At 33.9% G+C, this 24,706-nt stretch overlaps 1 protein-coding gene across 1 annotated transcript; it reads left to right on the top strand.

Moving 5' to 3' along the window:
* Positions 1–6,236: 6,236 nt before the first annotated feature.
* On the top strand, positions 6,237–6,884 carry LOC136062437 (uncharacterized). The gene is made up of 2 exons (XM_065761453.1): positions 6,237–6,287; positions 6,396–6,884. Exons 1-2 carry the CDS (start codon positions 6,237–6,239, stop codon positions 6,882–6,884), a joined length of 540 nt encoding a protein of 179 aa, XP_065617525.1.
* Positions 6,885–24,706: the final 17,822 nt, after the last annotated feature.

Here is a 24,706-nt window from a genome sequence, read left to right as displayed (position 1 = left end):
TAAATGCTTTTGGAATCTTGGAAATTTATCTGTTGCTAGATCTGCTAGTTCTAAACTTGATCATACGTTGAGTATTCAAAAGGCTCCTTCTGACAAATCTGGACTAAGTTTTGTTGAAAGCATCTGTGTCTGCACCAAATTCCACAAACTTTGTTCCTTCTTCTTTCTCTGAACCCCCTGTGAGTGAGGTTGTGAGTGAGACCGCTAGACTGTAAAGGTCACACCTCTTAAGAAGATTAGATTTGATTTGAAAGAGCCAAACCTAAGGAGTCTACCCCTTCTAAGGATAAGATGCATGGTAAGCCTATTTAGGTTTGTCATTTTTGTGAAAAATCTAGACACATTCATCTAAATTGTTACAAGCTGCAAGCAGCTAAGCGAGCAAATAAGCCAAAAGTGCTTGTATCTCAAGCCCAAGATCTTATGACACTTATTGGTGAATTGGTAAAGGCTCTAAACCTTTATTCCAATCTTGGAGTTGAAAGTCACTCTAATGTGAATAAAAACTCCAATGATCGTAGTGCATCTAAAAGGTTTTAGATGCAAAAGGCTTGATTTAATTGAGTCTTTCTGACATAGACCTTGTACTTCTATGCTCTATCTTTTGTGACTTTGTTCTTTGGTTTTTTTGTTCTTTTTGTCTCTAGGATTTGCATTGCATAATATTCATGCATTTCATTCTAGGATTGTTTTGTTTCTTCTTTCAAGAAAAATAAATAAAAATAAATAAAAAAAGGGAAGAAAAAGTAAAGTAATTTGTGTTTTGTATTATCTCTTGGTTTTTGAAAACAAGATTGGTCAATTTATTTTCACATAACATGTCTTATGTACCTTGTTTAGCTTTGATGAGCTTATTTATTGCACTTTATTAGTTGAAACTTTGTAGTGCATGTTGTGTGAGAAAGATGTGTATGGTTTTTGATCACTTTGTTTTGATCTTAAAGTCACATGTATTTTGACTGTCGGACTTGAACCTTTTGAGAAAGGTATAAATAACCATCTCACCACTGTTCACTAGCCAATCATGAACATCTTAGTGCATATCATAAGATTTTGTGCTCGAGAAAGTGTAGCACATGCATAAAAAGAATATAAGGCGTAGCCTCAGTTTAATTGCTTAAAATTAGTGTGTACATTACTGGGCTTAAAGCTAAATCATATAAATTAAATTGGTGTGTACATTTCCTGGCTTCTAATAAGTTTCTGATAAATTAAAATTTGTGTGTACAATATGAGGCAAAATCAAGAAACTTACATGATTGCAAGCTTGTGATCTAGGAGATGTGGGAGTTATATGATGTAACTTTTTAGGTGATTGTCTCTTTCAAATTCAGTGTGATGAATTTTGTAGAATCTGTGTTTGGATTTTATTCACATATCACCTCACATGTATCTCAAGTTTTTGCTAGTTGCACACACTACACAAGTTACTCTTTGCTAAACTTTGTACATGTTATTGTGTGTGTTTTTGGTCTGACCAGCCAAGTTTGAAATACTTTGAGTTTTTATGCAAAATAGTTTTATTCTTGAGAATTTAAAGGGAGTTTGTTTGAAAATCTTAATTTTGAAAAACTGGGCTTAAATCTTGGGTTTTTGAAAAGTATTTCATCTCATACTCATGAACTTCATTCATAACATTCAATGCTTTGAGAAGTATATTCATAAAAATTGTTGTGTTTTTCAAAACTGTGTTTTTTTTTTTTTTTTTTTTTTTTTTTTTTTTTTTTTTTTTTTTTTTTTTTTTCTTTCAGAATTTCGATTGATCCAGTCTGTTTTTTGATCAATCGAAATTGCACTTAAAATTTTAGGTGAACCTCTGTCTGTTTCGATCAATCGAAACTGATTTTCAATCAATCGAAAATCATGAATCAAGTTTTTGAAAAAACTCAGATTTTGACTTAATCAAAACATCTTTTTCAAAAGTTTTCGATTTTTTCTCTCTCTATCTCCGATTCGGACTAGGCTCCACCTCAATTTTTGTCGTTTTCCTTCGAATTTTTTGCAAGTTTTCCTCTCCCAAGGTTGGTAAGTCCATTCTACCCCTCCTTTTGCATTTTATTTCATGTTTTCATGCATAAATTCTTGCATTTGTTTGAAATTTTCAAACCTATTCATAATTGGGGATTTTGATGAATCAAGCCATATTTTCTAAAATTAATCAATGGGATTTTGTGCTATGATTTTGTGGTTTGTGAGAAATTGAATTTTCTAGGGCTTGTTTTAATCCGATTTGGGGATTTTGTTCAATTGGGTCAAATTTGATGAAATTGGCTTGTTGAATTGGTATAACTGATCATTCTAATTTGTTTTTCTAACCTATATGATATGATCAATTGGTTAATTTAAAAAAAAAAAAGTGGTTTTTCAAATTTTGGGTTTTTCTTAGAAACTTTATGCTCAAGCCAAATTTTGTGAATTTGAACGCAATTTGAACTTAGTTTACTGCATTAGGGCATGCATCATAACATTTAACTGTTCATGCATCATATAGATTTTTAATCTATATCTGTTTTGTGCTAACTTGCAGTTTGCCATTAATTTCCCTTTTTGGTTCTGCTTTGTGTCCTTGTCCTTTCCTTAGCACCATGCCTAGGAAGACTAGAGCCCATAGGACTCCCTCCACTTCTTCTGAGTCTCCCTCTAGGAGTGAGCTGTTTAAGGATGCCAAAAGTAGAGAGGCCTTTGATAAGTTGAACAGTAAGAGGAAAATTTGGCTGAACGTTCTGTTCTTCTAGATGAGTTAGATCCTGCCATTAGGGTAAACTTTGAGAGTCGAGGCTGGTTGTCCTTGTTGGAGATAGATCATCCACCTCCTACCGCCCTGATTAGAGAGTTCTATTCAAACCTATCTTACCACGTCTATGTTTCCAACACCCTTGTTCGGAGTTGGATACAAGGTGTTGAGTTCACCATTACCCCTAAGGTAATGGCTGAGCTCTTGGGGTTCGGTCATTAGGTAGCCCGTTTATCCTTATGAGTAGTCTCCACCCTTAGATGATGTCATGTCATACATCACTGGGTCTTCTATCTAGTGGGGTTTTGATCCTCGGATCACGTTCGTTGAGGTCATTGAGACTACCTATCTTTTTCTTAGGATAGCGTGTCATTCTTTGTGGCCTATCTCTCATCTCCACACCATCCCTATTGAGCGATGTGTGTTTTTATATGCCCTTGTTTTTTATGCTTCTATTTCTTTCCTCATATGTTTCTTCATTCTTTGAACGAGATTCATAGGAGTAGCGCTGTTGGTCACGCTCTTGTCTATCCTATTTTCATTCATAGGATTTTGTTGTTTTTAGGTTTAGATGGTTCCCCGCGTTTGAGCTCGTACATATTACTAGTCCTATAGGTGCCATTTTCCTTCGTCAGAGGGCTGTACATTTGAGACCTTCTCGTGTTCAGTCTTCTGGTGCTGTACCCCTTCTTCCTCTTCTACAAGTGATGCATAGGCTGAGGCGTCTGGTGCTGCTGTTGCTACTAATGTTCCTCCACCGACTACTTCGGATGATTCAAACATTCGATGTATGTTGGATCACGTCTTGACCGTTCAAGTAGCTCAAGGATAGGTTTTGGTGGATTTGCTCGACAAGGTTTGTGCTTTGCATGCTAAGTTGGCGCATTTCAGACGATCTTCTACACCACCTCCTTTTGATGATGAATTATGATTGCCCTTTGGCATTTCGTCACAAATAGGGGGAGTAGCTTTGGATTAGCTTGTAGAGTTTTTGCCAATAGGGGGAGTTTTTGATTCTTTGGAGCCTGTGGTGATTAGATAGTATGTAGGAGTTGCATTTTGTATTTACCTTTTACATTCTTCTGGCTCTAGATGTATTTTTGTTGGGCTATTCATGTTAGGGGGAGATACATTGTTAATGTTTCTTGTTTCACTGCTTATTGATTTATATTCATGATCTTATTCATTGATATATGTCTTTATTTTGTGTTTGTGTGAAATCAAGAATTTATTTTGTTTATTTGTATTTTTCCACACATGCGTTTATGTGTTTATGCGTTTTGTTTAGTGTTTAATTTTGTTGCTATCTACACTTGCAACTAATAGATAGTAGTTAGAATTGGATTTGTTGTAATGAGTTTTTTTTTTTTTTTTTTTTGGTAAAGGACTTTTTTTTGTAAACTTTGAGCTTTTAAGTTTGTGTTTTGTTATGGATTGACAAAGGAGGAGTTTGTTAGGTTCTAAAGACTTAGGATTTAATGTATTTAGAACTCTAATGTGTATTGTTGGCAAACCATAATTAAAACAAGTTGTTTAGTCTTGTTTAGACTTGCTCAAAGTTGTGTTGTTTATGTAAAGTTGGAATTGAGCTGATACAAAATTTAATGTGCATCTCGGCCTGACTCGATTGATCGAAGCTTAGGCTCGATCAATCGAAAATCGAGCAGATGCATTTTTTCTGCAGAATTTCCAACTCAGCCCTAACTCCTAAAACGTCTAGGGTTTTATGTTTTTGCCCTAGGTATATAAGGCAAACTCTAGCCACGTTTTAGAGGTTTCTCATATTGCCGTTTGTGTGAATCTCTTGTGAGATCTGTGTGGAGCTTTCCTTCACACAAACTTAGGATTATCAAGGTGGAGATTTCTTCAAGAACTTGATGATCATGAACTTGTTGCCATAAGAGCTTAAAGATACACAAGCGGGAGTGCTTGTACTTGCTAGAGAATCCAAGAAAGAAGGAGTTCGTGGTCTCAAAGCTTACACGTGATTGTGTCAGTAAGTTTCTACTGGTGGGTAGCAATAAGATGTTAGTGGTCTAAGTCTTATTGTAAAACTTCAATTCTTTCTATAGTGGATTCAAGTTTACCTTGAGGATAGCTAGGTTAAATCCTCTCCAGGTTTTTTACCGGTTTGGTTTTCCTGGGTCATCATATCATTGTATTATTTATCTTTTCGCTGCTATACATGATATGCTTATATGATTGTGTTAACCTAGATTTGAAATTTGGACTAAGTAATAACTTGGCTTATTAACTAGGTTAATTCGGTTTTGTTTTAAGGGGTCTAAAAACATACACACACACACACACACATATATATATATATATTGATAACTAGCCTCATCACACGTGCTTCGTGCATGCGATGAGGCTTTTATTTTATTTTATTTTTAGCGTCATAATTTTTCATTCATTCCAATTTAAGGTTTACATGTTTTCTTATTAATATTACGTATTTAGAATTTATAAGTAGATAAAACAATTTGAAAATCAATAAGAGAGTGACCTCATTTTTTAGGCAATGTTTTAGTGGGAGTTAGAGTTGTATTTTTACCAGATTGTCAATTATTTTTGTCTCTACTTAAACATAGGGGTGTAAGGGCATTTTTGAGCCAAAAATATGAGGATCACAAACAAGGGATGCCCCTTAAATAGTGTATATATATATATATATATGAGAGTGCCTTAGCGATGCTCTGACGAAGTGCGTAGATCTGAGATGTGTGGCCTTCACCTTTGACTCGGATCCTCATGTCGACGTTGGTGAAACAGTGTTGTCTAAGGAGGAGGATTGGTTCATAGGCGCTTGCAGTAGGTTATGACCATCGTGGTTTTCTTGCGGCCGAAGCATTGCACGGACTCCATTGCTGGCGCCACCATGGTTTGTGCTGTGTGTGTGTGTGAGAGAGAAAAAGAAGAAGAAGTGGTTGAAGTGTCTGATTCCGAAGAAGATTTCGAAGTCTTCAACTGACCTCAATCTTCAGAGGTTCTCACTGGCGACTTCAGTCATCTGCCTTCAGCAAAAGTAAGCCAGACACAAGAAGACCCCTCTATTCCAAAAGCTATGGGGATATAGCGCAAGCCTAGGGCTAGACTTTTGGAGATTATAGAGTCTTAAGCTGGGGACAAGGCACCCGAGGTGGCCGATTAAGCTAAACACCCCTTTCTCCCCACTCCTCATGACCCTCAGCCTGAACCTACAGACAAAAAAAGGAAACGAGAGTAGAAGGGGAAGGACATGATGGAAGAGGGACGAGGTGTCTCTCCCTAGGATAATGAGCTTGAAAGAGGGGCCAAGGCAGCCAAGACTAACTAGACCAGGCCCCTGAGTGATAGGGCACCTGGAGACAGGGGTCGCAATCTTCATACCAGGGTTCTGAATTGGAATCCCCCCTGGTGTTAGACGGATCCCCTCTTCTTATGAACTCCTCAATCAGGGACTTCTAGCAGGGGAAGGCCGGGTATGTAGCAGACGTTGTAGAGCAAGCCTTGCTACTACTCGATGACATGGCAATCTGAGGGCCATGAAGAAACACGAGGAGTTTCTAGTTCTGTAAAGAGACCTCGCTATGGTAAGTTTTTCAAGCTAAGTCTATTATTTATTTATTTATTATCTTTTTTTTTTCTTTTGCCTTTGCTCACTGGTAAGTTTCCTTTGCAGGCTATCCAAGCCACGTTCAAAGCTGAGGAGTTGGTGAATATCTCTCACCAACAAATGAAGGATGAGGAAAGCAGGCGGGTTTCTGCTATTGAGGCCTTTTATGTGGCTGAGAAGAGGGTAAAGGAGCTAAACACCAAGCTCACTGAGGCCAAGAGGGAGAAGAAAAGCGCTGAGGCAACACTGGAAAGGGCGAAGAGGCAGGCTGAGACTCAGCACAAGCAACTTCGCCAGGCCGAGGATGAGCTTGCTAATGCTAAGGAGCAAATCAATTTGCTAAAGAAGAAGTTGGAGGATGTGGAGAAAGCCAAGGATCAGGCCGAACAAGATGGCTACAACGTGGGGGTAGCTGAGACCAAGGAGGCCCTCAGGGTCGAGGTTTCAGGGGTATGTAGAGCATACTGCCTCCAGGTGTGGAATGAGGCCCTCAACCTGGCAGGGGTTGAGGCCTCTTCGGCACTTATGAGAGCAGAAAATGTTTACTACCCCTAGGAGTGGCAATTTGTGTTCGCGTGTTGGGTTTATGTCGTGTCAACTCATGAGTATTTGACGATATAAGTCAACACTAACTTGACATGTTTATTAAACGGGTCAAGATTTATCAACCCTAATATGACCCATTTATTAAACGGACCAGTCGTGTTGACCTATTTATCAGATTTTATCAAAATGAAAAAAAAGAAAAGAAAAAAGAAAAAAATAAATATTTTTAATATAAAATTCATAGCTAATGTGTAATTGCATCACAAATAATCATTCAAAACTAAAACATATCATAATATATTAAAGAAAATAAACCATAACAACTAATAAGTTTATATACCTAGAGTTTGAAAGGTACATTGGTAAAATGTCATTTAATTAAAAGGGTCAAATGGGTTCTATTTGTTCAACACTAACCCAACCCGTTTATTAAATAGGTTAGCTGTGTCAACCCAAATATGACATGAACTCGTTAAGTGTTAACTCATAACCTACTAATTTCATGTCGGGTTCACGAGTCGTGTCCAATTTCGCCACCCCTAACTACCTCCTCGCAATTCGAGCACCAGACTCCTCGGCCTCCTAGGATGATGTAGCCCCAAAAAGTACGAGCCTTATTAAAGAGGTTTCGACCAAGGACCCTCCTCCTCCCAGCAGTCTTCCAAAAGGGGTAGAGTAAACTAACGCACCTGAGAAGGAGAAAAAAGTCCCCAAGGAGGTCGCCTCGAAGATGACAAAGCCCTCAAATGTACCCAAGGATTCTTCCAAGGGAGGGGTGGTTTCCCAAAGCCACAAGTTGGTTTTGGCAACTTTCCTCATTCTTGCCAAGGAAGAACCCATTTAATGATCTGTATAAATGGTAGCATAGTTGCTACACCCCACATGATCTGCAACAGGATAGACTAAACCTGCTAAGTCTACAACCTTAACAAAGTATACCCTTAACTTCAAAAACATACACAATGGTAAAGCATCCATCCATGTCGGGCTCCATTTAACCCCTCACTTATCAGTAAGTCTAAGGAACTAGAGGGATAATTAGTTCTCAAACAGATCACAGATATACTTGCAAATGCTTTAAGTGATGCTCATGAATGTCCATTTGATCAAATCACTACAATGAAGGTCTCTGCCATTCAGCATGGCTAATTCTACTTGACACTTAAATAAATAATAAAAAGTATTAATTTACCCAAGGCATGTAGTATGAGGAACCAGACATGGCTAAGGTTCTGTTTAACACTTAGAAAAATGATATGAAGTATTAATTTACCCAAAGCATGTGGTCCGGGGAGCCGGGTATGACTAAGGTTCTGTTCAACACTTAGGAAAAATGATTTGAAAATATCAATTTACCCAAGGTGTGTGGTCTGAGGAACCAGATATGACCAAAATTCTATTTGATATTTAAATAAATAATAAGAATATTAATTTACCTAAGGTATGTGGTCCGAGGAACTAGGTATGATCAAGGTTCTGTTTAACACTCAGAAAAATTATGTGAAACATTAATTTACCCAAAAAATGTGGTCCGAGGAGACGGACAAGACTAAGGTTCTGTTTAACACTTAGAAAAATGATGTGAAGTATTAATTTACTCAAGGCATGTGGTCCGAGGAACCAAGCATGTCTAAGGTTCTGTTTAACACTTAGGAAAATGATATGAAGTATTAATTTATCCAAAGCATGTGGTCTGAGGAGCCAGACATTACTAAACTTCTATTTAACACTTAGAAAAATGATGTGAAGTATTAATTTACTCAAAACATGTGGTCCGAGAAGCCAAGCATGACTAAGGTTTTGTTTAACACTTAAAAAAATCATATGAAGTATTAATTTACCTAAAACATGTGGTCCGAGGAGCCAGACATGTCTAAAGTTCTGTTTAACATTTAGAAAAATGATATGAAATATTAATTTACCCAAAGCATGTGATCTAAGGAGCCAGGCATGTCTAAGTTTTTGTTTAACACTTAGAAAAATGATATGAAGTATTAATTTATCCAAAGCATGTGGTCCGAGGAGCCAGACATTCTAAGGTTCTGTTTAACACTTAGAAAAATGATATGAAGTATTAATTTACCCAAAGCATGTAGTCTGAGGAGCCAGACATGACTAAAGTTCTGTTTGATACTTAAGCAAAGAAGAAGTATAATGCATAATGTATTAAACAAAAATATGGCAGAAAAGACTTTCTAATAATACCTTTGCATGTGGGCCTATTATTATACCCAAATTAGTTGCTAACTTAAGACCATCTCTAAGTAGCCCACAGTAGGCTTGTAAAGTCCCTAACCCAAAGGGCAAAACTTTTAGTGATTGTTTCATTTAACTATTATATATTTTTTTATTCTTTAATTAAATTTAAACACATGACTACATTTAATATAATTATCATTTAAATAATTTTATTTTGCATTACATTGATTATATAGTTATATTAGAATTTAGTTGAAAAATCTAAACTATAAAGTTCAAAGAATCGTATTTAAGTTTTTCCCTAACCCAAATAGCTTAATCATTCTGATCAAACCACTACCCATACCAAGCCTGAATTTATCATCCATGTTTCACATCATTTTTCTAAAATTGTTATTACTACTAGTATATCGAATGATGCATGGATTAATTAAATTTAAACTTATGTGTGAATTAAAGAAATATATTTTGCAAATATTATTGACATTATCTTAATTATTATTAGTGAGTCATTTAAAAATCTTAATAAAAATTCATGTAGAATCATCAATTAATTATCTTAATAATAAATAATGAGACATCATATCATATACTATATATAATAGCAAAAGTTTTTTCCTGCAATTAAGGAGGTGTTGCCATATAGGAAAAATGACCATCTAAAATTTAGCCACGTATAAGTTAAAAAGCGATAAATTATGTTGTTTGGGAATGCTACAACATTGTTTAAAACCCTCCCATTATAAATAACAAAAAATAACTGGTTAAAATTAAGTGTACATGGAAATAGAAATAGGGAGAGGCGATGAGGACATGGAGAAAGAAGCAGAGAAAGGGAGAGGCGATGAAATGCGACACGAAGAAAGAAACAGAGAAAGAAGCAGAGTTCCTGGAAATATGGCCATCTAAAATTCTGCCACGTTCCTAGAAAGGGAAAGCGCCAAAAAAAAAAAAAAAAAAAAAAAAAAAAAAATGAAAAACCTTATAAACACCATTCAAGCGGTGCGAAGACATAAAAACATCAAGCGGTGCAGTCATTTGGCCAAACACATGCATACAAATACAGAACCTCTCCCTCCATTGTTTTACATGTTCATTCTAACTTCTCCTACCGATTTCCCTTCCCTTTTTCACTGCTTTGTTCGTTCTTTGCCCTGTCACTTTTCTACTGCCAGACTTAGACCACCGAAACGGCAAAGTTGCTTGCTCTTCTTAAAAAAAAAAAAAGAAAAAGACTTGTTGCATAGAGAAAGAGGAAGAGGACAAAGACCAAAAAACCAACCAGTTAAAAACTTAAAATATGAAAAGCCTTGAGATTCAGATGTAGAGAGGGAGAGACAAAGTTCGTAAGCCATACCAAGGCTTGCGAGCACTATCAGTTTTCCCGCCTCCAACCGTTTCCTCACCATACTTAGACCATTGGAACCGCAAGGACACAGAGATGTAATCCGTAGGGTGCATTGTAACCATCAAATCATTAAAACTACCATCTGTAAAGTTTTTTTTTTTTCCCCCTTAGATATGTGAATGAAATATGACATAGTTTTGGGTAATTTGTTTGGATTGATTTATATTTAGGTATTTGGGCTACATTAGGTTCTGATTTGTATAAGATTAAAGAATAACCTCGCAAGTATTCTCTGTGTTGTCGCCCCTTTTAAGGAATCTCTATTATATATATATAATTTTTTTTTTTTTTTGAGAGAGAGAGGGAGGTAGAGATGGAGGAGTATGAGGAGATGGTTAACACAAAAAACACCAACAACGCCAATGGAGTAGTAATGCATATTCCTTTTCTTTTATTCGGTTCATTCATACCCCTTAACATCAAGTTTTTTGTTTTTTTAACCAATGCAATCTGATCAAAATTACCCAATCAAACAAAAAGACAATATTTTGGGACACCCATTCCAAACCAAACTAGTGTATGTTTTCATAAAAATGATTCCAAAGAATAAAAATGGTTTATCTATCTTATTTCACTAATGTTGGTATTGGCGTATTGATACTGAGACAATATTATAGATTGGTCTATTATTGTTGTTAACCATCAAAATTTTGTTCATGTGGTTGTTTAGGTTTGTGTTGGTAGTAATGGTTGTAATACATGCATTTTTTTGTTCATGCGACACCAGCCTCCATAAAACCAAGTGTTGTTGTTTCTCTTACACATACACTAGATGTTTGATAAAATTCCTAAGTGATTTTTTTTTCGTTATTCTAGAAGTCATAATACATGCAAATTGATAAGGAAGAAGATAAGTAAGGAATGTGATGTTATGTTATTGATTTAATCAAGGCAAGATGTATTTGTTGGCCTTCTTTTCTCAATGTCTTTTTTGTGGGATGTAAAAACATGACTGGATAGGTTGCTTATGCCTCTAGAAAATTAAAGAATTTTGAACAAAAATTACCCAACTCATGATTTGGAATTGGCTCTGTAATTTTTGCTTTAGATCTGATGGGAAAGTATTGAGTGTTAATAATAGGCCTTTGGTTACAAAATTGTATTCTTTCAGTTTACTTTTGGCTAATTGTGAAAATAAAAATGGTTAAAGTAGGAGGGAGTGGATGTGGATGACATGAAGAAACGGTTGAAGGAAATGGCGGAAGAAGTGGCTGCACTGCATGAGATGCAAGCCAAGGTCAAATCATATATGGTTCTGCAAGGTTTTTTTTTTTTTTCTTTTGTTTTTTTTTTTTGGGTTTAATTTCACAATGTCAGAGATTATGATTTTTTTCCATCAATTTAATTTTTATTGAAATTGATTACAAATATAGAAAATGTTAAAGATTGTAGTAATGTTATTATATGGTTTGGAGCATATGCCGCAGATTGGTGCAATTGTTTCAATTTGAATATGGTTGGAAAGAATTTTAGGAAATAAGGGTGATAGTCTTTTGGAGTCCCAAAATCCCTATAAAAAATTTAAGGACTATCAATTTTAATTATATGAGCTATTATATATATAGGACAACACCTTTAAGAGGTGTGCTATGGCGAGTGCCTTTCGCCCAAGTGATATGTTGCTGCAATCACATCTGCTAAACCCAGCAAAAGTGACTTATGCATTGGGTATGAATTTTATGTTTGATACTCTTAGCCTAAGTTTTGTGTATTTGGTCATAAAGTTAGGGGAAAATTTTTTTTTTTTTTGGTGTTTAATGAAAAGAAAAAATTGTGGATGACTCACATTATGAGGATAAGCTTAAGAGATTTAAAACCTCATTTTAGAGAAAAAAAATGGACCACTGTTTAGTTTTAATCGTAAGTTACGCATCCCTCCACCTATAAGGCTATAACTTATAAGGGAAGAAAATGTCAATTGAGATTGAGGCATTGAGCTCATTGGCGTAAATGGATGGCTGTATCACTTTATATCAATGATGATGATGATGATTACATTCACACATATCTTGCATTCCATTCTTGAAAATTAATTGAGAATCTGTTTGGTAGTATTAAAAAAAAAAAGAAACAATTGTTTAAGGAATTAAGGCTCTTTTTTTTTTTTTTTTTTTTTTAGATTACATTTTGTTAGCTAACTTTGCTAATCTATGAATTTTGGATTACTTATGATATTTAAATACCATAAAATTTTAGCAAGTTGAGGTGACAAGTAGAGAATCTGATATGCAATCATATGAGAAAATTCAGTAATTCAAGGCTTTACGCGGTACTTAATTCAATTGAGATGATTTCTTTTCTATTTGCGAATGATGAACGTTTATGATTTACCTAAATTATAGTGTAATATACCAAGTTATTTTCAGACATTTTTCGTAATCCTCTCATACTTTTAAGGTCTATTTTGGAAGAGAATGATGGGTGGAAAAAGCTTATAAATTGAGAGTTCACACATTGAAGAAGCCACAATATTAGGTTATATGTCTTTAGAAAACGTTGATACTTGGTCTTACTATAGTTTAATAGTACTACAATTTGATGGTGGGCATGATATTCTATGTTTATTTCAGACTTTTGGTTGTACTATAAAGTAATATGTTCCCCATTTAGTGCTTCTTTTAGGTACTACTTATCTATTTCATTATGTTATTTACCTCATTTGATGCCTTCTATGTTGAAACGTATCATAAAAAATATTCCAAAGTTATTACTTGAATACCAAAAGAAAATTACAGTAGTATGGTTTTTAGCAATTTTGTTTAGCAAGTCAATGTCATTAAGTTTTGTGATAGGTTATTTGCAAGATTAACAAACTCACAATCCTATTATGTAATTCACAACTTAAATAACAAAAAGTATCCATTCATGATTAGAGAATAACTACCAAAGGCACAATTGCAATTTGATTCTTCACACCAACTTAGAGTCTCATTGAGTGTCTCATTTAGAACCTACAGTTTATCATTATATAAGCATTACAAAAAATGTATGCACGCACACACTCTCAAAGAGATGTCATCATTGTCAAAAACATCAGAACAGTTCTCCTTGCATCCTCTCAAAAAGTAATACTTATTTAAGTTCTAAAGAATAAATCTATTGAAATGGTGTTAATGGTCATCCTAGATGGATTTTTGGGAAAATTCCATTGATAATTGAAAATTTGTTTCTAATGCATATATGTATAATACAATTGGTTAGGTAGATTAGGTAATAATCTTTATGAGTTATCTAAAAATGACCATGATGATCATTATTGCTTAGAAGTTAATCAATATCTAATATACATTTTAGTTGATTTAAGAATCATCAAGATCTATTATCGCTTAAATTCTATGAATTTTTTATGCTTTTAGATGGTGCCGTTTGTATGGATGCTTGACTTTTATACCAATCTTTGTACGTTTTTAGACCCCTTAAACACAAATAGATTAACCTAGTTATTTAGCCAAGTGATTCATATCATTGAAATAGTGCGGAAAATAAAGAACACAACAATATGATAACCCAGGAAAACCAAACCGGTAAAAAACCTAGGGAGAATTTAACCTAGCTATCCTCAAGGTAAAATCAAATCCATTACGAAAATATTGAAGATTTATAATAGCGACTTAAACCACTAACATCCCATTGTTACCTCGAGTAGAAAACTTACTACCACGACCACATGACAACTCTGAGTCCACAGACTACTTCTTTCTTTGATCCACAGCAACCACAAGTACTCCCACTTGTGTTTTTCTTTAAGCTCTTTATGCAGCAACTGAAACGATTACCAAGCTTTTGACATGATCTTGATCTTGAAGGCAAACACCTCTAGATCTCACAAGAGATTCATACACACAACATAAACAACAACATAAAAACGTGGCTAGAGTTTTTCCTTTTATACTTAAGGCAAAACATAAAACCCTACACATTATGTGGGCTTGGGTTGAGTTGGAAAATTCTACAAAAAAACATTCTGCACAAGCTTCGATCGATTGAGTCTAATTTTCAACCGATCAAGACTTGCAAAAAGTGAAAAGTAATTTTCTTCAATTACTTGATTCCAACTTTACAGTAAACATACTTTGAGTAGCCTAAATCTAGACTCTAAGTTCTGATCATGGTTTACCAATATATACATATTGAAGTTCTAAAATATTTAGATCCTAAATCCTTAGAACCTAACAAACTCCCCCTTTGGCAATCTGTGACAAAACACATAATAAAACAAAATGCTCAAAGTTACAAAAACAGCCCATTACAATAAAATTGCCCAACCAAAAACAATTCAACATAACTACTATCTATCAATTGCAAGTGTAGACAGCAGCACGACTGAATCAACATGTATATTCCTAAAATACTTAACAAACACATAAACGAATGTGTGGAAAATACAAGTAAAACAAAATAAATTCTTGATTTTACAAAACATAAAATAAAATACATATATCATGAATAACCTCATAAATATAAATCAATAGCCAATGTAGTACAATGTGAAACAAGAAATAGAAATAAAAACATAATGTCTTCCCCTAACATATACAACTGATAAAAAATAAAGACATCAAAATAAATTCATCAAGAGCCCAAAAAAATACAACATGAAGTACCTAGATACAATCTAAAGCTCCAAAACCCCAAAAAACTCAAAAACTCCCCCTATCTCCACCCATATGTACTCCCCCTTTTTGTGATGAATTGCCAAAGGGCAATTAAGACACATCATCAAAAGGAGGTGGTGGAGGTGTCTGCCTAATGCTTGCCAAATCCATACGTAGGGCTTGAAGCTCCGTAAGCACGTCCACCAAAAGCTGACCATGAGCCGCCTGAACGGTCATATCAGTGTTCTACATATGCCGAATGCTAGAATCCTCCGAAGTAGAAGGTGAAGGGGCAGCAACAGCAGTCGGATCAACATACGCCTCAGCGGTGGGATCACCTGAAGAGGGAGAAGGAGGAGGTGTAACACTCGAAAAAGACTCTACTCTAGGACGTTTAGAGCTAGCTCTCATCTGAGTAGCTCTCTGCCTAAGGAAGGTGGCACCTATGGGAGCTATAATGTCTACGAGCTCAAAAGCAGGAAACACATATGAAAGGCCACAAACTGAATTGACCCCTTGTGATAAAAATTAATTAATTAATTAGCCAAGTTATTAATTAATCAATTTAACATGCAAACACGTGGTAGTACAAACAAATCACCAAATAAGTTAATATGCATCGGAAATTAAATGACACGGTCATTTGTTTATGAATAGGGAAAAACCTGACGGCAAAAATCTCATCGGGTGATTTTCAGGTCACCACTCTCAAAACTCCACTATTATCACAACAAGTAGTTACAAGTAAGAGAATCCCAAGTACCTTACCAACCTACAGTTGAACTCTTACCCCAATACCCAATTGGACTTATTCTGTAGTGACAATTTCCTCTTTTGATGCACGACTCCCAAGTACGTGACTAACCAATTGATGCGCGGATCCCAGTACGCGGCTTACTCCTTTGCATGAATCCTAGTACGTGACTAACTCCACAGCAACCCTTTGATTGTTGTAGTTGATTTGCAGCAGTTTCACATAGAAACACCAATAAGATCTTCAATGTTGGTGCAAGAGACTTTGCTTGATTACAGAACCCAAAGGCGTACAAGAAACACAGCAAGAACTCTTTCTTCTGTAGGAGGAGGCTAGTGTTTCAAAAAGAAAACCTTATGAAGCTCTCTAGGGTTAGGTTTTTCTTTTTCCCACCTCCTTTAAATAGGAGCTTAATGGGCTCTCTTATTCCAAATAGGTTTACACAAACCTTGGGCTTTCCTAGTCCAATAAGGATTATACAAACCCATAAACAAATAGCCTTTTAGAATAAAAACATTGTGGCTATAATTTGAAAAGCCGTAAGCTCGATCGATCGAAGCATCTGTCGGGCTTTAATGAATCTCGACAGATCGAGCTTCTATCGAGCAAGTATCAAGGTCCGCAGATTGCATTTTTCTTGAGCAGTTCTTGAGTAATCTTCATGTCTTCAATTTAACCACTTGTAATGATCATCTTGAACCTACTTAGATTTATCTAAATACAAGTAAAGTGCGTTTTGTCAAAGGATATGCCAATTACATAAAAATATGCCCCAAAAATCATCTAAAACTAAATGTAATAAAATCCAATGAATAAAAAAAGGAAAAACAAACCATGTGCAGTAGAACTACTCCTATGAACCTCAACCAAGGATCGAATGAAAAGAGTAGTAAAACTCATAGGAGCATCTGTCACAAAGGCATACAAAAATGCAAATCTCTCGATAGAAATGGTGTGCAAATTAGAGATGGGCAAAATGGAATGACAAGAAATTCGAAAAAAACAGATAATGAATCTTGATCAACTCATGAGAGGTAATCCGAGGATCAGTATCCCACTAAATGGAAGTACCAGTGAGATATGACATAATGTCATCAAGTGGAGGGGTCTCATCATAAGGATAGACAGGTTGTCATACCAAAGGTATCCCAAGAGCAGAGGCCACTACTAAAGGAGTAATGGTGTACTCTTCACCGTTTATCCAACTCATCACATACTGTGTGTTGGAATCATCGGAGTGGACAGAGAGGTTCAAGTAGAACTCTTTGATCAAGATAGCCAGAGGGGGATGAGAGATATCTAACAAAGGAAGCCACCCCCTATGCTCAAAGTTCCTTCTAATCTCCGGATCTAACTCATCTAGCACTACCTTCCTCTTAGCCTAGACAAATCTAAAGATGTTCAGCTTCTCATAGGCCTTTTGGTTTTTCTCAAACCTAAACCTATCACTATCAAAGGTAGAAGCAGAAGTGGAGGTGTTTTCCTATTGGCTCTAGTCTTCCTAGTCATGATGCTAAAGGTGGAATAGGATAGACAGAAGAGAACCAAAGAAAGAAAACAAAGAAAACCCAAGGGCAGACTGCATCAGACATGGTTAATATATATATATATATATAGAAAAGAACAATCTATATGATGCATGAACAGAATAAACAAATGATGCATGCTCTAATGCATTGAGAACAGTTCAATTATACTTTTTAAAAAATAGAATTGGCTTGAACATAGAGTTTTAGAATAAAAACCCAAACTTTGAAAAACCCTATTTCAAAAATCCCAACAAATTGATCAATTTATCATTACACAAGTTAGATAACAATATATAATGACATAATTAATCAATTACACAAGCTAATTTCATCAAATTAATCTCAATTGAACAAAATCTCCAAATTCGTTGAGTTACAAGCCCTAGAATTTCAAATTCTTCCTAATTCACCAAATTGATCAAAATAAACCATGAGAAAAATGTTTACATCATCCAATAACAAAAACTGACTAATCAATTTTGAAAGAAATCATCTCAAACATCAAAAACCCCAAAAATTATTAGGTCCAAAAATTTGCCTAAAATGCATGAAAAAAATGCATGAAAAATAAGATTAAAATAAAAAAAGAAAGGGTAGAATGGTCTTATCGGCACTAGAAGACAAATACTTGAGAAAAAATTGAGGGAAAACGACAAAAATTTGACTTGAATCTAGATCAGTCGAAGAGAGAGAGAGAATAGTTTTTTAAAATTTTGAAAAAGTGAAGAACACATGAAATGTTTATGCTTTTAAAAAACTCTCTGAACGATTTTTGATCAGTTAAAAATTAGATTCGATCGATCAAAAATCACATTCGATCGATCTAGCATCAATCGAGTAGCGATTGAGCCTGGCAAATTTAAACCAATTTTTTTAATCGCAATTTCGATTGGTCAAGCAATAGGTACAATCGATTGAAAATATGGAAAAATCGATTTTTTGAAAAATATAGCATTTTAATGCAGAAACTCCTCAAAGCACAATGTTTTATGAATAGAATGCATGAGCATGAGATGAAAGTTTTTCAAAAACCCTTGAATTTAACCCAGATCTTCCAAAAACAAAATTTTCAATCAAATTGTCCTCAAATCTCAAAGTTTAAAACATATTTTGCAATAAAATCAAGGAATTTTTAATCTTGGATGGCCACAATAAGATCACAACCAATATCATGTACTAAGTTTAGCAAAAAGTAACTTGTGTAGTGTATGCAACTAGCAATAGCTTAAGATACATGTGATGTGATATGTGAATAGTAATCAATCAAAATTTCTACAAAATTCATCTCATAAATTTGAAAGAGACTATCACCTAAAAAGTTACATCATATAACTCCCACATCTCCTAGAAAACAAGCTTGCAATCATGTAAGTTTCTTGATTTGCCTCATAATGTATACACCAATTTTATTTGATTAGAAACTTATTAAAATAATCAAGATAATGTACATACCAATTTTATTTGATTGTGAATTAATTATAGCCCAATAATGTACACTCTAATTTTAGCATTAAATTGAGGCTACACTTTATGTTCTTTTTGTGAATGTGCTCGAGTACAAAATCTTATGATATGCACTAAGATGTTCATGATTGGCTAGTAAACAGTGGTGAGATGGTTATTTATGCATTTCTCATTAAGTTCAAGTCCAGCATTCAAAGGCATGTGACTTCAAAATCAAGATCAAGTTATCAAAAACTATAGACATCTCCCACACAACATGCACTACTAAGCTCAAACTAGTAAAGTGCAATAAAATAAGCTCATCCAAACTAAACAAGGTACATAAACTTGTTATGTAAAGATAATATGGCCAACCTTGATTTCAAATTCAAGAAAAATAATGCAAAACACATTTTTCTTCCCTTTTCCTCCATTTTTTTTTTTTTTTGTGAAAAGAATAACAATCACATTAACTACATACTCTCCTAATATTTATAATATATTCATCTAACTATAATTACTATATATACAATTGCAAACTACTTCAGATACAATATTCAAAGTGAAGTTTCAAATTGAATTTTTTGATGCAACTAACAAAACAAAAATTGAGATACAACTTATTTAAATTATTGTAAATCTATTGATCATAATGTATATATATATATATATATATTAAACTCCTCATATATAGATTGATATTGGAGAAGGAATTCCACATGATTTGAAGAAAATTTTAGGAACAAACAAAATTCATTTTCCTACTTCATTTGAATGAATTCAATATAAAGGATGGTTTTGAAAATTATACAGTTGATAAGATTTTTGATGCACCTTCAAATGACAAAATGATATGGAAGAAAAAATATATATACACAATCCAATATGCTATATTAATTCTTTTGCTACACTATTCTTAAATTAACAAAAATATATAAAAACATTTACAAAAAACTATCGCATTACTAAAATTTGATATATAAGTGCAAATACCTATGAAAAATATTAGCGAAAACAAATTCACAAGTCCAAACTTTGTAAGATTCAGTCAAAAATCTTTCAGTGCCAATTCATTAGTGATTAACACAAATGATGCAACAAAAGGAAAAAGTGATTAAAACTCAAAAATTGAACAAATAGGGACGGACCAAACTTCAAATGTTAAAGATGAAGATGAAGAAACAGATAATGATAACATATCCCTTAACAAGCTTTACAAGTGTCATCATACCACAATAACAAAGCATTGAAAAAAAAAATTTTGTAATGAAGCTCTTTATTACATCATATAATAATTATCAATAATATGGATTGAATCAATATGTTTTTATCAACTTTTATTATACAATATTACTCCAAAGTTTTTTTGTTCATTGCTCATTACTTGAATTGAATAATTATAATAGATATGTGTGTGCAATTTATAATCATTGCTTCTTATGATGAACTCATTACTAACAAAGTTTTATAGCAAATATACTATAATATATGTACATTATTCTCCAAAAGAAATTTACATAAAACATTACAACATTATCCATGCGTCGCACGTGCAACTTACTAGTATATATAAAAGCAAAGACTCCATGCATGAGTAGATGAGTTCCTGCTATGTGGCGCTCTAATATTTCAATTAGAATTTTTAACCTATTTTCATTAAGTTTTTTTTACTGTTATCCAAAAGAATACATTAAACTTTTTTCACTATCATCTAAAAGATGGTTTGTAGTTCAAAATTAAATTAAAATCATACCAAACCTTATGAAAAACTCAAGCTCACTTATTATCTTGCATATTATGACCCAGACGTGACACTTCCACATTAATTTTTTCCCATATTCTCCAAAATATGGGCTGGGATCTTAAAATAGGACTCGTACTTTAAAAAACTCTCTCTACAATCTTCCCTATAAAACTCTTATTATTAAGTGTCTCATCAGTTTACTCTTTCCTCTTCCTATTGCTAATAATATTTTTGCGCAAAATGGATTATTTCCACACCATCTTCTTTTATATGGTGGAATCTATTAAAAATAAATAAATAAATGGTTTATATGATAGAAACAATAATTCCTTCAATTTGTTTTCTGTTTTCTAACGTAGAAGACTTTTGGAGTCAACAAATTATATGCCCAATTATCCACTCTCTTTCAAGGAATGTAAAAGATAATTACACACTTTAATTAGCCAAAATAATTAAATAATTGTGAATTCATTTAGGCTATATATATATATATAGATATTCTTAATTATGTATATTCATAATATTTTTGTTTCTTTTTAATTTCTTCCTATTAATGATATGTATAATATAATTGAACATAAGATAAGTGTTATTGGGCCATAAAGAATAATTATAAATTAATTCAAAATAAAAGTATAAAGTATCTGCACATCGCGCGGGACATTGACTAGTATTTATAATATTTATTGCTTTTTTAGGGTTCATGTTTCTAGTTTCTAATGCTTTTTTTATTGTATTTTTTGGCTCAAAAATAAAGAGTTTGCCCTAAATAAATAGAATAAAATTTCCTACTTTCCAACCCAAAAATTGAGGAAAAAAATGAATTTTTGAGCGCAATTAGTCCAAAATGGACTGAATGAACCAAATTGATACTAAAGTGGACCAAATAGACTGAATGAACCGAAATGAATTCAATGGCCCGAAATGCCATGCTAATGTAGTTTGACAGATGTGTAATAACAATAAATGCTAAGATATATTGGAAATTTAGGTACAGGTCTTGTGTATTACAGTTTTTTATTTGCACCTGTGGTGTTTACTTAGTCAGTCAATTGTGTTGCTCTGCAGAGTTTGTTGTAAGTTGTTATCTTGTTGTATTTGTTTCATTTAATGAAAGTTGCTGACTTGCTCATCAAAAAACATATACTGGATTTCTGCAAATTCCAATTGAGGCTGGGACTTCAGTATCAGAGTAGTTTTTTTGAACGTCATGTTATTCATGACCCATGAGTATGAAACACATGTGTGGTTCACTACCTCCATAGAATGGGATTATCTAAAATAAAAATCCAAGCTGAGAATATGTATAGTGGTCCATTGTTGTCGAAGACCTCAGTCCCAAGTGTTCTACAAACCCAATTTCTAAATGTTTGCCAAATGTAAGAGTCAATTAAACTAATAACCAAATTCAATTTTTCCAAACAGTTCTTCCTAGCTCTATGAAAACAATAATAAAGATAATACATCTAGAGCCACATGGCTTTGTGGTATTGTATGATTTTCTTCAAATCTGGTTCCAATCCACCTGGGCTTGTTCTAAGGAACAAAAAAAAAGTATTAAAAAAAAAAAAAATCTATAACTCTTCTGGGATGCTCTCAAGCACTGGAGCAGTATTAGTTGACATAACACAAATTAGATTTGTTGGTATTTGCACAAGCTCAAGTGCTACATCCTTGAATTCAAGGGCGCCTCCATCCCTGCACTTGGACAACATTCTAGCTGCCTCTTGCTTTGTCATCCTGACCTTTACTCTAATCATCTCCTTTTTCTCAACAGTAGTACTGCCACAGCTAGCTCCTTTCACAAAATCCTTAACATCTTCTTCTTTTGGAATCAATGGTACTTTTGAATATGCAAAATGATCTTTGCTACTCTTCTCTGCAGACTTCTTTCTTGGTACCTTCTTGTCTAACTCATCTCTGTATATGGTTTTTGAATAGGTATTGGGTTTTCTAGGTACTAGTAGTTTATGAAATGAAATTCTGTCTAAAGCAAAGGAGTTCCACATATTTAGAGTGTGTGAGAAAGAGGTGTTGGGTGTGTATACAAGTGTATTAAGAGGAATGGAGGTAGAGGTAGTGATATAAAGAATGAAGAATGAATTGTGAATTTATAGGAAGTTGTGAGACACGGGGGTGATAGTGACAAGAGCATGGGAGTGTTATCTGGGACACCAGGAGCAAATAACATTGGTGAACTTGGGCGTAGAGTATACGATATTGGAAAAGTCTCCTATAGTTCAATCAATATTCATCAGACAAGTTCTAGTGGACCCTTTGACTGTCAAAGTAGAACTTTTAATTTTTAATTATTGATTTGGTTATTAATTTTGTTTAGGGTAATTGCTCGAGCATAACTACTTTTATTGTGGAGGAAAATTGTAAGAGTGGAACCTATAGTTGCATGCCTTTAGCTTTAGTGCCTAACCTGACGTAGGAGAGTTGGACAAAGACTGATATTCAACTTTTGAATAAGTCAGTGGTCTTTTTTGTATGAGGTTTCTATTGGTCTTTTGTCATTGAGAGTAGGCAGCCTCATATAGGCCAACATAGAGGGAGCAACAATATTATCTACACACCCATATTTACACCAAATTTACAATTTGCTAACTGGTATGATTGGAAGTAATTGACAAAAAATTATGAGTCCACGTAGACATCAAAATTTTATGATGCATTCATAGACGTCCAATTGATCATGATCATGTATTTTTTAAGTCCAATTGACACTCTGCCAAAATAGAGATTCATCTTTAAGTCCAAAACCCTATTAACACTCTGCTAAAATAGAGAGTCATCTTTAAGTCCAAAAGAGCACCCTTGCTCCCTCAAAATCAAGGCTCATTTCTACTTCTTCAAATCAAAGTAGAGATTTTCTTTCAGTTAAGTTCAAGATCAAGCCAACGGCCCTCAACTTCAAATCAAAACTCAAGTACATCCAATCACACATCCAACTTGGAGACATCAAAGAACGATTGAAGATCAAGCTTCATAGCCCTTCGGATCATAAAGTTACTTGGAGATCAAATCAAAGGAGTTTTATTGTATTCTTTCATTGTAAATAGCCATACAGAAGATTGTACTCTCATATATACAAATCAATACAACTGATAATTTGTTATACTATTTTGTGACCATATGATTCTTCTTTTACGAAAATTGTGTGTACACACGTAATCCATAATGGGTAGAAAGTCATCACCATTCAGAGTCTCATAAATTAACAAGATGTATAATTTAAGTATATCTCTAAAAGGGAGTGGTGTATGAGTTAGAATATTAGAGCCATAGACATAGAGGCCCCCTAGTGGTATACAAATGATGATCATCATCATAGCAGAGGCTACATATGTAAATTGCTCATTTTCTTTATGCTGGGGGCTTGAGGTATGCCAGTACTGTGTAAGATGATGATCATCATAGCTAATGCTATATTGTAGACCTTTGACAACAGATCACAACTCAATAGTTTAGTGCTTTACCACTGCTAATTCATGAAGGTTATTATATAAACAACCATCTTCCCCCCTAAAGTTTGGTACATAATATTAATATCTCAAAATTTTTTTTTTTTTTTGAGAATCTAATATCTCAACTTTAGAGTATTAACATATTATTATCATTATCATTATTATTATATGATAAGAATAAAATCTATAGTGTCCATCTTATAATAATTGTTCTTCACTATCAAGCCAAAATACAAATAAATATATTTTTGGTGAAATTCAATCTCAGATATCTTATTTGATGACAATAAATTTTTCTAATTGAACTAACTAGAATCTACTTCTCTAAAAAAAAGCAAAACTTACCTAACTCTAGAACCTACAAAGTAATGACATAACAGTCAATCTTATTATAGAAGCATAATTTTATTAGCAAATGACATCATCGACTATAGTTATTAAAGAAACAACCCCCTTCTCGACTAAAGTTTGGTACATAAATAGTGGATCATTTCTGTGATTTCGACATCATGCTGAATCATTTTTTTCTATGGTATAGTTTGCCACCCAAAAAAGTGAAGGCTTGTAATTAGTGAAGTTATAAAAAAAATAAATAAATCAACTTAGTTACGACCAGGTCTTTTTGAAGTTGATGCTCTGACCTGGTCTTAGACAATGATATGATTGAATTAAGTGGCTAATCAAGATCA

Source organism: Quercus suber, unplaced genomic scaffold (assembly GCF_002906115.3).
Source record: "Quercus suber isolate HL8 unplaced genomic scaffold, Cork oak 2.0 scaffold_414, whole genome shotgun sequence".
Lineage (NCBI taxonomy): Eukaryota > Viridiplantae > Streptophyta > Magnoliopsida > Fagales > Fagaceae > Quercus > Quercus suber.
This window is presented reverse-complemented; position numbering and strand designations above follow the sequence as displayed.